This window comes from Macrobrachium rosenbergii, chromosome 50 (assembly GCF_040412425.1).
Source record: "Macrobrachium rosenbergii isolate ZJJX-2024 chromosome 50, ASM4041242v1, whole genome shotgun sequence".
NCBI lineage: Eukaryota > Metazoa > Arthropoda > Malacostraca > Decapoda > Palaemonidae > Macrobrachium > Macrobrachium rosenbergii.
The window spans coordinates 26,814,542-26,829,207 of NC_089790.1; the positions used below are offsets into that span (position 1 = coordinate 26,814,542).

The 14,666-nt window shown below is 35.3% G+C and overlaps 1 protein-coding gene across 1 annotated transcript in view; it reads right to left on the reverse strand.

Annotated features, from left to right (window-relative positions):
- Window positions 1–5,241: 5,241 nt before the first annotated feature.
- LOC136832887 (glycine receptor subunit alpha-4-like) overlaps window positions 5,242–14,666 on the reverse strand; it is a 159,717-nt gene continuing 150,292 nt past the window's right edge. The window contains exons 9-11 of the mRNA XM_067094545.1: window positions 13,649–13,864; window positions 6,865–7,193; window positions 5,242–5,814 (exon numbers count right to left, since the gene is read on the reverse strand). Coding sequence (XP_066950646.1) covers window positions 5,332–5,814; window positions 6,865–7,193; window positions 13,649–13,864 — 1,028 coding nt within the window. The 3' untranslated portion in view covers window positions 5,242–5,331. The remainder of the gene's footprint in view (window positions 5,815–6,864; window positions 7,194–13,648; window positions 13,865–14,666) is intronic.

Consider the following 14,666-nt stretch of genomic DNA (forward strand, 5'->3'; position numbering starts at 1 on the left):
CCTGTTTGAATAAATTTCTTGACTAGCTGAAGCGTTCCACAAAAATTGGTAAAATCCAAGACCAAAGTATTTTATGATAAATACATTTTAAATTTGCCAGCCAAAGGCCCAATACTCTATTCCGTCACCATGTTGAAGATGAATCCATTTTGCCTCTTGTGCAATATCTACTATTGACTAAAAGTATGGACTGAAATGAATATCTTTCAAGTTGGCTCAATGACTGAAAGCACTAGCTCTCTTCTTGAAGCCAGATCTTGCAAGCCCTGAGAGGAAAATTAGCAATCCTTTCTTCCGTTATTCCCTATTTAGATTCAAGGTTCCAAAGTTCAATAGTACAATAGAAATACCCTATTTAGTAAGGGCAGGAACCTAGAGTTCTTTCGAACATTTCACCAGACGAGCCATGGATTCCACGATAACTTCAGTAACATTTTCTGTAGAAGGATCTTTTAATCAACACTCCTAAAAGTAGGAAAATAACTACGCTTCAGGAGAAAATTTTTATTGTCTTATAATGCGAAAATATTGTATACCTGTATCTTCCTGGTGAATGTAAACATGATGAACGGACACGAACGGACACTGCAATTATTTTACAAATGAGTAATATATATATATATATATATATATATATATATATATATATATATATATATATAGATATAGATATATATATACATATACTATATATATATATATATATATATATATAGATATAGATATATATACATATACTATATATATATATATATATATATATATATATATATATATATATATATATATATATATATATATATATATATATATATATATATAGGAAAGATTCTGCTATGAACATTATGGCAAGTAAACAATCATAAATATGCTCTTTAAGGTGCGGAAGTGAAGCTCAATACTTTTAAACACTGCGGCCATGAAATTGTGGTGAAGTCGACATAGAAAATAAAAGTATCATCTAATGCATAAAGTCCATTTTTGTTTTACACTTTTCCCAGAAAAGTTACAAAAGTGAAACCTACATAATCCTGGCCGAAAGAGTTCTAAACACTGTAACATACCATGGCACATAAAATCAGGTATTTAACGAATCATGCCGTGAAGATCAAGCACAAAATCGTTAGTTTTTCAGGTGTTCCTGTCTCCAGGTACGGCCGCACCTTCACTTTCCCTTTAAGAATTCCTCAGGTCTTATGAAAGCGATTCTCATAATTATAAAATACTGTCAAGCACCTTCCCTTTAATCCTCAGGGTAATTAGTGATAATTCACATGCTGCGCTAATCCGGCCGTATATTTCAAGAGCCGATTAAACCGTCCGATTTTCTTTTAGTTTAAAATGTCTTCTGGGCATTTTTCCCTCGCACAATTCTTTTGAAAATTAATGTTTATATAAAACAAATAACAGAATTAGTGCTTTGGGAATGAACAATTAAAAAAAACTTGGGAATGAACATTAAAAAAAAAACTAACGAAAAAAGCGTCGCAATCAATATGCATTTTTTCAAAACAGTTCTATTACGCCAAAGTACACATTTTCTTCATAATGAATTTCATAAATATAGACCCAGCTTCTCAAGAATAGGCGGGTACTAATTAGGTCAATGTGCAGTTAGCAATGGCGAGTTGGCGAGTGTTGTAGAGAACTCAGAACGTATATCGATTGTATTACCTGATAACAATATTTCAGATGAAGAGATGCTGTATCAAAAAATCGTTAAGTGAGTTAGCCTTTCAAGAGATTTAGAATTGTTTCAAAGGTACGTACACTACACATACACACACAAAATATATATATATATATATATATATATATATATATATATATATATATATGAATATAAGAAGGCCCATAAAACACTATTTAAACGTTGAAAACCATATATTTCGGGCACTAGCTTCTGTGCTCCTGTTCACTGGTAGAATATGGACAGGTGGAAAGTTACAATGGTATATATACAAAAACATAAAGGTGTGGCCCTAGGCCTCCGATGTTATGGAGGTGGCGTTTCTTAAGGAGGAGAATGGCCAAATTCCCTAGTGGTTTTTGGCCTCATTAGCTCCCGTTTGGCGATGGATCTGGCGGTCGTGTTTCTTGGGTCATCCTCTTCAGGAGGGGTTTGAGGATTAAGGTGTCGATGTCATCCGATTTCCAATGTCCTCCTTAAGAAACGCCACCTCCATAACATCGGAGGCCTAGGGCCACACCTTTATGTTTTTGTATATATACCATTGTAACTTTCCACCTGTCCATATTCTACCAGTGAACAGGAGCACAGAAGCTAGTGCCCGAAATATATGGTTTTCAACGTTTAAATAGTGTTTTATGGGCCTTCTTATATTCATATTACAATGTAGTATTACAGGAAAAGACATTCATATATATATATATATATATATATATATATATATATATATATATATATATATATATATATATATATAAGCAATTTCCCTTAACAGGGTGGCGCCATAAAAAAAATTCAATGGTCAATGCCACATTCATGCTTGAACTACTGAACTGTTGATGAAACCATGTTCAGAAACACTTCCATAGCATAAGCGGCCTGTAACACCTACACAGAAGGCTCATCAGTAGCACCCTGATTCCCCTACACACACTTTGCCACTCACCTCCATCTCGCTCCTTGGTTATTGAGATTTTTCATTTTCCATGCCCCTTTCATGCCCGCCTTTTTATGGTCTTCCTCTCCAACCAATCACCATCCACCTTTTCCACGTGACCAGGCTCTCTCAAAACACTGTGGTCCATTCTCTGGCCTATGCTAACAATTTTACTACTTCTATCTATCTTCACTCACCCTTCCAGTTTTTCTTATGCTCCATTATTACACAAACAGTTCATCTACGTAGCTTCAACTTTTTTTTCTTCTATGCACATTCAACATCCACACTTCACTTCCATAAAGCTCAGTTGGATCAACGAACCCTTCATACATTCCCATCTGGCTTCCAGAGAAACACCAAGTCATCCTGCTATCTTTCCTGCTTCTTTTATTCTGCGTCTTTTTTTTTCTTTTTAACTATCGACATACGTTACATTTATTCCCAAACACATTAAGAATCAATTGCTTCGATGCACCCACCAACAGTGTAAACAAAACAAGTTCCACCTTCCTCGATTCCGTTTACTTTGTACCTTACTCTTGCTCACATTTTCTTCAACTTACTCCTCTCGCAACACTTTCAAACTCTTCACAATCATTAATTTTCTTATCCCATGACTGCACCTAAAGATAATATTCCTTGCATTATTCCACCCATAAATTCATCGAAAAGCCATGAAGAATTAACACTTATTTCAAACGCAGTTTTATATAAAATGAGTCAGTCTCCTTATAATTCTTACAATTTCCCCTTACACCTTTACATTTATACAGTGAAACAGTTAATCCCCTCACCCATGCCTCTGGAACCTTTCCCTCATCCAAAATACCTTGCAAACCCTGCTTGGCCACTCAATCACACCATCATCACCATACTGCAGCATCTCATTCACAGTTCCCCGAACTCCTGCTATCTTTTTGGTGTTCAACCTGTGAGATGGCCTTTCTTACACCCTCCAGTCACTTTCACAAGTATTCTTATAATTATGCTGAACTATCCACTCAAATTTCATTCAGCTCTCTCTCTCTTTCAACAAATCCTCAAAATACTCACAGGAATATATTGACTTAAGACAATATTCTTCCATTTATTGCTGTTATCAATGGGTACATTTATTTATTAATCATTCTGCATTTATTTCCCTGTACTACAACCATTATTATTTCCCTAGTATGATGACAGGAAGCTAATACTCATTCATTCTTATTTTCGTTATAGTTCTTGCTCATCTTCTTCCCCTATTTTAATTACTTTTCTTCCTATCTCTCAATTTCTTCTCGACTCGTATCAGTTTCCCCTGTGGAAGTGCAAAGGATTTTTCTTCTGTCAAGGAACTGTGCCTCAAATAATTTCCCTTTATCTTTCATTAAACCTTTCATTCCCTCATCCACCCCTTACTGTTATTATTTTTATTCCTTTTTCCTACCTTCCTATGATCACAAACACTCTTTGCTGTTCCTATGACGCCATTATGGAATTTTGCAAAATCTTCATTTAATCCTTTCACTTCTTGTTCTTGAATCTAGCCAACAATTTATCAATTTTCTCTATAAATGCTTTTTTTCCTTCCCTCTTATCAAACTCGCATGGCCTATTTGTACACCTTTTCAACCACATTTTCACAGAACTATCCAACTTATACCTATCTTAACTTACGCTTCAATGAGATAATGATCAAATATACCACCAGCCACATTTCTTCTCTGCAGTATATCCATTAACTTGCTCTCTCATTTACTCTGCACTAACAGATGATCTATCAAACTCTTCCTCGACATATTCTCTTTACCAAGCTCACCTCTGAATATTCTTGGAAACCAAGTATTTCCAACAATCAAGGCCCCTTCGCAACACGTAATCCTAAGTCCCTCTCCTTTCCCATTCCCTCCAGGAACTTCATATCTACCGACAACACCTCCTTTCCCCTGTCACCTATACATCTTACTAAAATTTCAGAAAAAAGTTCGTGTGTGTGTTTGTGTATGAATATACGCCCTCCCATCTTCTCCTAAATGGCAGCACCGAGCCAGCAGCAATCTGGTCCACACATGCAAATTTCCACAAACAATCTGCAACTAGGCATCACAGTGTGTAGAGACCAAAAATTTCAATATAGTGATTTTCCCACCTTCTGCCTGTTGTGAATCTGAAATGTGGAGAATCATGAAATTTGTATAAAAATAGAAATGCGTTCATGGAGACATTTTCCCAAAATCCAGCGAATTAGAAGATAAAACATTTGTAAAAGATATCAAAATAAAAATTAAGCTATTTTCACTTCTACTTAGTCAAGGGTTTTTAATTAACTTTCATGAATCAGATATGTTATTTACACAATTACAATACGGGGTGTATTGTTCATCATGTACTCCGTTAGGTAATAGAATGTTTTAACTACAGTAAAGCCCATTTCATTTCTAAGAGAAAAGAAAAAGAGGAATCCAGTACCTGAATAAGTATTCATTAAGAACAATTCTGGCCCCAACACACACATTTTTCGTACACAAATACAATATATCAACTTAGAACATGATCTCTGGACAAAAGCATTAATCTTTAAATATATATATATATATATATATATATATATATATATATATATATATATATATATATATATATATATATATATATATATATATAAACAAGACACGTACAAGACGTTACATGGAGGTAACTCCAAAGCGTTAAAACATCCCTTTCACTCCAGAACCTTGAAGTAAACCCAGTAAACTACATTAAACACACCGAATGTGATAGGAAAAACGGCTCGACAGATCTTGTCGATTTTCTTAGCCAGCAGAGCCTCCTGCTTCCATCTCAAGGGCAGAGAGGACAACTCGAGGTCACTCGGAGGACTTTTGAAATGGAGTTTGTGGACTTTCGACACGCCCTTCCCCTCTGTGCACTGGGCTGGTTGAAGGATCTCCGGCATGTTCTTTCCCTGCAGGTAATGGCTGGGTTGCAGGACTAGACCCTCTTGGTGGCTACTGCTCGATGCAGAGCTTTGGATATCTGGTCTCGGCACAGCTCCCAAAGACGGCCTTCTTCGAGTGACTTGCGAGAAGGATGTTTCTCCTCCACTTCTTGCCGTGTAAGGGTGACAATCGTCGTTTTGGTAACGATGGTAGTTGTCGTTCGGAACAATTTTGTAAATTGTGCCGCCATCCTCTTCCGGAGAGCCCTGTGGCGAAGGAAACGTTAGGCGGAAATTCGTTATGTCTGTTACACATTATTTCTTTTGTATACTTTAAATGTGTGAATGGCTTATAATCTAAGATTACGGATTATAAATAACCCTATATTCGGGAGGCGTTTATACAGTAACTTACAGTCTTTCTTAAAATTAGCAAATTTCTACATATGACGTTTTACATTATGTAGGTAATTAAAATTTCTTTAAGTTCAAGATACAATATACAATATGGCTTTAAATTTGTTCCCTCTGAAAGATGAAACCAAGTGAGAGAGAGAGAGAGAGAGAGAGAGAGAGAGAGAGAGAGAGAGAGAGAGAGAGAGAGAGAGAGAGAGAGAGAGAGAGAGAGAAATAATGTTGTACACTGTAACATTTCATTATTTGGTTATGTTTTACAAAATACAGCTTTTCCCACTGTTATGAACTCAACCTTCAGACAGAACTTCATTAGTTCTGCATTCACTTCTATACTGAATGTTTTTCTCCTCCCTAAATCTCTTGCTCGTGCTCCTCCTATAATTTTTTAACCTTTCTTCCTATTTTTTTTTCTGCCTTCACTTACATGCTTTCTTTGACACCAGCCTCTCTGGGCCAAAAACGACAATTTAATCAAACACTTTTTCTCCTCTGCAAATCCCTTTTTCACTTTTCAATTTCCACTTCTTTTTTGTTCTCCAAATAGATACCGGCTTTGGGCTCAACAGATCCTCCATCTGCTCCCGCCTCTTCTGTAACTGTTGCCCAATATTCACTGACCTTCTTTTAAATGATTCTCAACGACATCCGTGCTCTCCTTATGCATAGACAAGTATATATATATATATATATATATATATATATATATATATATATATATATATATATAGATATTGTTGGATAATCACAGGCATCTCAAATATGATGCATTGCTGATTTCATCTGTTCTGGGTTTTGTCGAACCAAAATCTACGGTATATTAGGAGGGGTAAATGTATATTCAAACATTAAATGAATTACTTAATCAACTTTCCTAATATCAAACTGAACCCAGTAACTTACTTCCTGAAATTCTGGCGAAGGTCCTTGTGACCGGTTGCTATTATTACTTGGGGAATTGTAGGCCAATGTCTGCGACGTAGTGATAGTAGTAACAGTGGACTGTCTCACAGAGGACGACTTTCCAAGGGAATGGAGTGACAAGGAACCGTCCAGGTGATCTTCACCGGTCAGGGCAGCGTTGAGTGAATGTCTGGCATAAGCCGCCCCCCAGAAAAAGAAACGCCGGTGGTGTCTCGCCAGGTGATTGACGACGGTGAACTCCACGAGGGCCAGGAAGACGAAGGCCGTGCAGGACCCCATCCAGATGTCCAAGGCCTTCACGTAGGACACTGAAGAAGGTCAAAAAGCAATGTAACATTTTCTTACCGTTTCTCTCTTTCTGTGGATTAAGTATAATATAAGATATTATCATAGTTTAACCAGACCACTGAGCTGATTAACAGCTCTCCTAGGGCTGGCCCGAAGGATTAGATTTATTTTACGTGGCTAAGAACCAACTGGTTACCTAGCAACGGGACCTACAGCTTATTGTGGAATCCGAACCACATTATGACGAGAAATTAATTACTATCACCAGAAGTAAATTACTCTAATTCTTCACTGGCCGGTTGGAGAGTCGAATGCTGGGCCAACAGCGTGCTAGCCGAGAGCTCTACCCACCCCTCCAATGAAGAATTTCTCTCTGTGGATGACTTAATATCCTACCTGATATGGAAAATAGAACAGGGCACCATAGTAGGATGTATATGCAGAGAAAAGTAAGTCACCGAAGCCTTATTTTCTTGAAGGAAGTTTTATATTGGCCAAAATACAACTTTAAGAAAGCTTTTATGAAGGGGAAATCTTAAAAGGAATAACATGTCGAGAGCTAAAAAAAAAAACACACACATGATAATGTAAATATGAAGTAAGACATTGAGGAATAAATAAATTCAGCAGATGTGAAGCACCAAGAAAATAAATAATGATAACAGAAGTGACTCCAAGAAGTAATTCTGTTATTAATCTTCTTTTGATAAACTCATGTTATGGGTGCAATTAAATAACGAGATAATTGCCTTCTCTCATTAAAACTTATACGATACGCAGTTACATCACCAGTTTTTATAAATAGATGAATACACTAATTTTAACTTTTTATTCTTAAAACTTTTGATTTTGTCACGGGTAATCGACGAAGGGTTGCAAAGTACGATTAGACACGGCAACTTGAAAAGCTTAATAAGCTTAAAAAATATTTACAAGCGAGTAAAATGTCGCTGCCAATCACTGTTCGTTATTTCATATAAAATTTCATAGCATAAAGGTCATCAAAATACGCATAAGACCTAAACAGGAACGTAGTCTGGTCATGCTTTAAACCTGATTGAGAAAAAATTGGTCTTCACGTTCATTTATATATATATATATATATATATATATATATATATATATATATATATATATATATATATATATATATATATATATATGTATATGTATATATATATATATATATATATATATATGTATATATATATATATATATATATATATATATATATATATATATATATATATATATATACACATACATATATATATATGTGTGTATACTGTATATATATATAGATTATATATTATATATATAATATGTATATAGATAGAATATATATAATCATGAAGCCACAAATGTCGCTTAAGATCAAATTCACGCTACCTCGGGAATATCCCCTGTGTCGAGGATCGCGACCCGGTGGTGCCAATCCATTTATCGCTTATAAATTCCCCTTCGGTAATAATTTCCCATCAGGGGATATTCCCGAGGTAGCGTGAATTTGATATTAAGCGACATTTGTAGCTTCATGATGGTATATAAATCACGGTGTGATAAAAAATTTCATATAATATATATATATATATACATATATATATGTGTGTATTATACATGTATATATATACATTACATACATACATATGTAAATATATACTATATATATAAATTTTCATAAATATATATATATATATATATATATATATATATATAATATATATATATATATATATATATATATATATATATATATATATATATATATATATATATATATATATATATATATATATATATATATATATATATATATATCGTTGGGATAACGACGACACACAAATTGCAAAGGTTCTACGGTAACATATTTCGGGGAGGCTCGGTAGGCGGATCCCGACATCAATCATCGACAAAAATACAACAAAAACATTTTACGACAGACACTCGGGAGAATCCCATGTCGTCGATCTCCATCAGTCACAGCGACGCTTATATAAAAAAAAAAAATTACATCTGTAAATGCCAAGGAAAAGTATCTGGAACTTTTTCCCTTCAAGTTTAATCTATCTTTGACAACTTTTCTCTGAAACATAATCGTTGTTTTGATGGATATTTTGAGCTCGAAAACGGTGGGGATAAAGACAGACAGACAGACAGACAGAAGATAGATATATAGATAGGGGGAGAAAGAGAAAATATCTTACGAATGGTTTTAACCCAAAGGGGTAAGGATTACCTCGTCGAGGTCCTCTTGCTTTGATATTATAACGCTCATGTCCTGTTTTTGTTTTCCTGTTCACTCCCTCTCTCTCTTCTTTTCGTCTCATATGCGTCCACAACGGTCTACGAATAATTAGGTACACACACAGTGAGAGAGAGAGAGAGAGAGAGAGAGAGAGAGAGAGAGAGAGAGAGAGAGAGAGAGAGAGAGGGCGGGTGGATAATAGTCGAAGGAGAGCGCTGGGAACAAATGAAGCTGTGTTTATTCAAATAGGACATCATTCGCAAGTGTTAAAACAAATGGTAAACGCGAAAGCCGTCAGAGAAATGCATGGGGTATAATGTTGGTTAGTTTTAAAGTACAATAGCAGTTGCAAATAAGAAGTGAACCATTTCAATAAATTTCGCGTAGAAGGAAATTTGTAACAAAACAGAACAAAGTATGAATGTCAGGAATAGTTTTCTCTAGGATAACTATTAAACTTTTATAAAAAAAATAAAAAAGAAGAAAATAACCCAAAAAGAATAAGAAATTGAGTTTTAAGCGCATGTGCAATGAAAGGCCGAATGTGAGAGTAACGAAAAATTTAGATCGATAAATCAATGGGAAAAATTGGCCGAAATTTTACCTTTTAGATAAGAGATTGAAATGAAAGTCTGTGAATTACTGAGAAACAGAGAGGTGCATTGCATGGCGTTACCATATTACGAGGCTACTGAATTCTGCCTGTGAAAAGGGAAAAGTCTGAAGCCCAATTACTTGTCTTGGTGAAGATTAGCGCTGATAAAGAATGGAACACTTAATATGGACGATGCTGACAATAAAACAAAATGCCAAAATGTTGGAAAACTCTTGGAGCTCGTCAAGCTGTATGAAACATGCTGATTGTGGTTGTTTATTAAATTTTTTGGTGAGGAAAGAAAATATTTTTAGTATGGAAGAGGATCGCCCGAAATGAAAAAAAGCACAAAATTTGAAGGTACTCACAATGCAAAAACACATGCGCAGTTGTAGGCACAGGAGACAATATCTATGTTGGCTGCTTACTATAACGATGTGGTTCAATAGCCCAGATAATTAGCATGAAATTTTTTGTAACGCTTGATACTGAAAGGCTTATACTAAAATGAATGACCAAGGAACAATGCGGAAGCTGCAGAGAATATTTATCAAGGATGACAATGCGTTAAGATCCAAGAGGTGTTTTTTTGGGGTTACGAAAAGGAAAAACGAAGTAAGGCTGTGGCAGACATGTCAAAGTTGAAGGATAATATCTGTGTAGAAAGGAGCTATCTGTATAGCTTTCCTTTTAGGAATCATATCTGTTTTATGGAAACGAAGAAATGTTAACTGAGAAGGAATTAAAATGGCAACTATGAAAAGAAATGTCTGCAATCAATATCTGGAGTAGCAAAACATGAAATACGAAATGTGGAGACAAGACATCAAATTTTGTAGATAAGATAACATTCTCTAGTGATATAAAATTAGACAAATCGATATTGTTGATATGGGTGCAGACATCGTAAGTGGGAAAAAACAAAGCTATAAAGACCAAGTATACATTCTACTGCATATTTTATATAAATGGTAGAAATCAGTTCTTCGGTAATATAATACATAGTATTCGGGAATACGACTCTTCGATCCCTGAAATATCAACTGGCCTCCACCTGGCATAATATTCTCTCTTTGTATGGAACCCAGTTGATAAATGATGCTTCTCATGTCCCTTTAAAGATGTGTCACTATAAATCTATACTCCCGTGACAGTTTTAAAGGTTTAGTCCTGAACTGCCGTAAACTATAACTAATCTATTTTTAGATAAGTGGATCTTGACTTTCCCTCCAAGGATAATGTCTGACTAAAAATTCTTCTGACTTTTAATATTTTCTTCATTCCAAATCGTGAACAAATTCCAAAGTTTTTCTCTCAGTTTTTCCTCGACTACTTTACGGTTGTACATACGCACGAGTACACACACACACACACACGCATACATACATATATATATATATATATATATATATATATATATATATATATATATACTGTATATATAATATATATATATATATATATATATATATATATATATATATATATATATATATATATATATATATATATATATATATATATATATATATATATATATATATCACGTCGTTCATCCTAGTATTGCTACTCTAAAAGTGCCAATAGTCTGTGTTACAGCTATAATGTAATAGTGAGCAAGCAGTAGATTCCCATAGGTATCTGGGGGTAAATATAACGAATGAGGGTAAAATGAGAGACGAGGTGAATGATGGTAACATGAGAGAAAAGGTGAGTCACAGAAATAAGGAAAATCGCAGAAAATTAGAAAGAGGCTTCGAGAGTCTTTGGAAGCTAACTTTCCTTTATGAAAATGAAGTAAAAATGTTTAATACAAATGCAAAAGAAAGTTTACAGCTGTTAAAACGAACTCCTTGCGAAGCAGATGTGGAGTAAAAAGAATGAAAGGGTGAAAAATGTTGAGATGCTAAAAAATGGTAAAATATTTAGTGTATGTGCAAGGATGGATCAGTGTTTAGGATGTTTAAGAGGAAAGAATAGCAGACGATGGAAAGGAAGGGTCTTAATATTCAAGAAGAGCGATATAAGGAAGGGCACTTAGAATGGCTAAGATGGTCCTACTAAATGACTGACTGGGGGCGATTCGTCTTGTCGAGGGAAAGGCTCAAAAAAGGATGAGAGAGAGAAAAAAAATGTTATTCTGTACTCTGAGAAAGGCGAAAAAAAAAGGCTGTTGTAAAAATGAAAGCGGCGCAGTTCTTGATATGTGAGAGATGTATGTTAGTTTTACGACTGAGAAAATGCGATGAATAACAGAAAGACTGATAGGGAGGAACAGTAGCGACTTAGACAAGAAAGCAGTTTGTGAATCATTGGTGTATGTAACGAAAATGTTGTACGAGGGGTCTGAGGGAACTAAGGACTTGTGAATTGCATGTGACTTGCACTGGCCCACAAATTATTTTGGATGGATTGAATAGCAATGAAGCGTGGAGTCTGTAAAAGCTATAACTATAATATATAAGGTAATTTGATGGATGTGATTAAAAGTTATTGCTATAGTGCGCAGTTCTTTTTTTTTTTTAATATGTAGACGTAAAAAAAGTTAAGTATACCTTAGTTTAACCAGACCACTGAGCTGATTAACAGCTCTTTGGGCTGGCCCGAAGGATTAGACTTACTTTACGTGGCTAAGAACCAATTAGTTACCTAGCAACAGCCATTAGTTTTTACAGAAGTGTGTCTAAGATAAGGGTGTGTTACGATTTCTTTGACTGCTTAATATGAATCAGTAGGATATTCACGACAGTGAAGCAATGGACGTTAACATGAAAGGTAGAGAAATGGAGAAACAGAGGTGACAGAATTATATGCGTAATTAGTAGTAAATGTAATGAATTACAGTCGGACAAGAAAAGAGGCGGGCGGATCCAGAATGGGTGACATAAGCAAGGCCTCAAGGTCTTTGCAAAAGATTTAGAACAAAAGGAGAGCATATGCGGAAACAAAAAAATCACGATATATGAAGAGACTGTTGAATTAGCTCTTCTTTAAAGAAATGATGCGAAGATGTTATATATAACTGAGAGGAGAAATATGGATGTTGCTACGATGAATTGCATGCACATTAAATGTGGAGCAAGAAGGACTGAAGCGTAATATAAAAAGTTATCATACGAGAAATGACAGACCAAAGTGTTTTGAAGTGGAGACTATGATGAAAAAAAGATTGTTAGTTTGTATAAATTGAAATTTCCAAGGGTATGAGGAGAGGGGAAACCAATAAAAAGTGCCGACTAGATAAGTAGAAATGGTATTGGAACTCTTCGAAGTTCTTAACATTCAGGAGGCCCGAAAATGCATGTTGCGTAATGGGAGGACTGACACGACGTAGGATAATCTTTGTAGGAATTAAAATGTTCTCTAGCTACAAGCCTTGTGATCTTGAGAGGTGCCACTATCCTTTTCACTTGTTTATATCAATATCCAGTGTACCCATGCGATTAATGATTTCATTAACTGCTAGCCATTCACCATGAATAGGGAGACTCACATTAAATACATTTTTTTAACAGCTAAAATTCTTGGCTTCTGCTTCTATCTTCCAGTCATTTTCCAGCGATAGCGACTCGAACACAAGAACTTACCGACGAATTCGGTTAAGTTGTCCGTTTTCGAGCAATCCGGTTCTCACCTGTGGGCATTTTATCCCTGAAAGACGTTGACTCAGAGCAGACCGTGAGGAGCGTTGTCACACCAAGGGTCACACGAGAGGGGATGGCGTCCACGTCCAGCCAGAAGCTCACCCAAGACACTACGACGATCAACGACGTCGGCAGGTAAGACTGAACCAGATGGTAACCCACGTTGCGCCGGAGTTCGAAGGCAGCCTGCAAGCAGCTGTAGTTTCCTGGACAAAACGGGGTATCGGGTGGAAAAGGAAGATTAACTGAAGCAGGTTCTGTTAGACAGGCTTTTTAAAACTATCATTTCGTTCCATTGAAACTTAACATGCTAGTCTGACTTTTCAAATAAATACTCAACACGATGATAAGTAAAATGATTTTTATGAGATGAATAATGTTAAATTCATTACAGTTTATTATCACATTGTTAGAAATAAACATGATCTTCCTTTATATAAGTGTATAAGACTATGGCTTGCTCTCTCTCTCTCTCTCTCTTTCTCTCTCTCTCTCTCTCTCTCTCTCTCTCTCTCTCTCTCTCTCTCTCTCTCTCTCTCTCTCTATATATATATATATATATATATATATATACACACACACACACACACACACACACACACACATATATATATATATATATATATATATATATATATATATATATATATATATATATATATATATATATATATATATATATATATATCTTTGTTTTGAAGCCACGTTTCTTCAACAAGGAAGCCATTTTCTGAACACATTTCAACAAAATGCTTTCAATTTCCGTTCAGGCGTTCCAAATTTGCAACTACGTTGTTCTCTCTCTCTCTCTCTCTCTCTCTCTCTCTCTCTCTCTCTCTCTCTCTGTTGCCTCCCTTTGCACTCAAATCACGCCGCAACATTGTCCTGGTTTCTAGTCAAATTCAGTCAGTTTATTCACACTCTTCTAAAATTAATAATTTAGTTTTATTTCTAATTATTTTCCATTTCTGGGCTAATGTACTCTCTCTCTCTCTCTCTCTCTCTCTC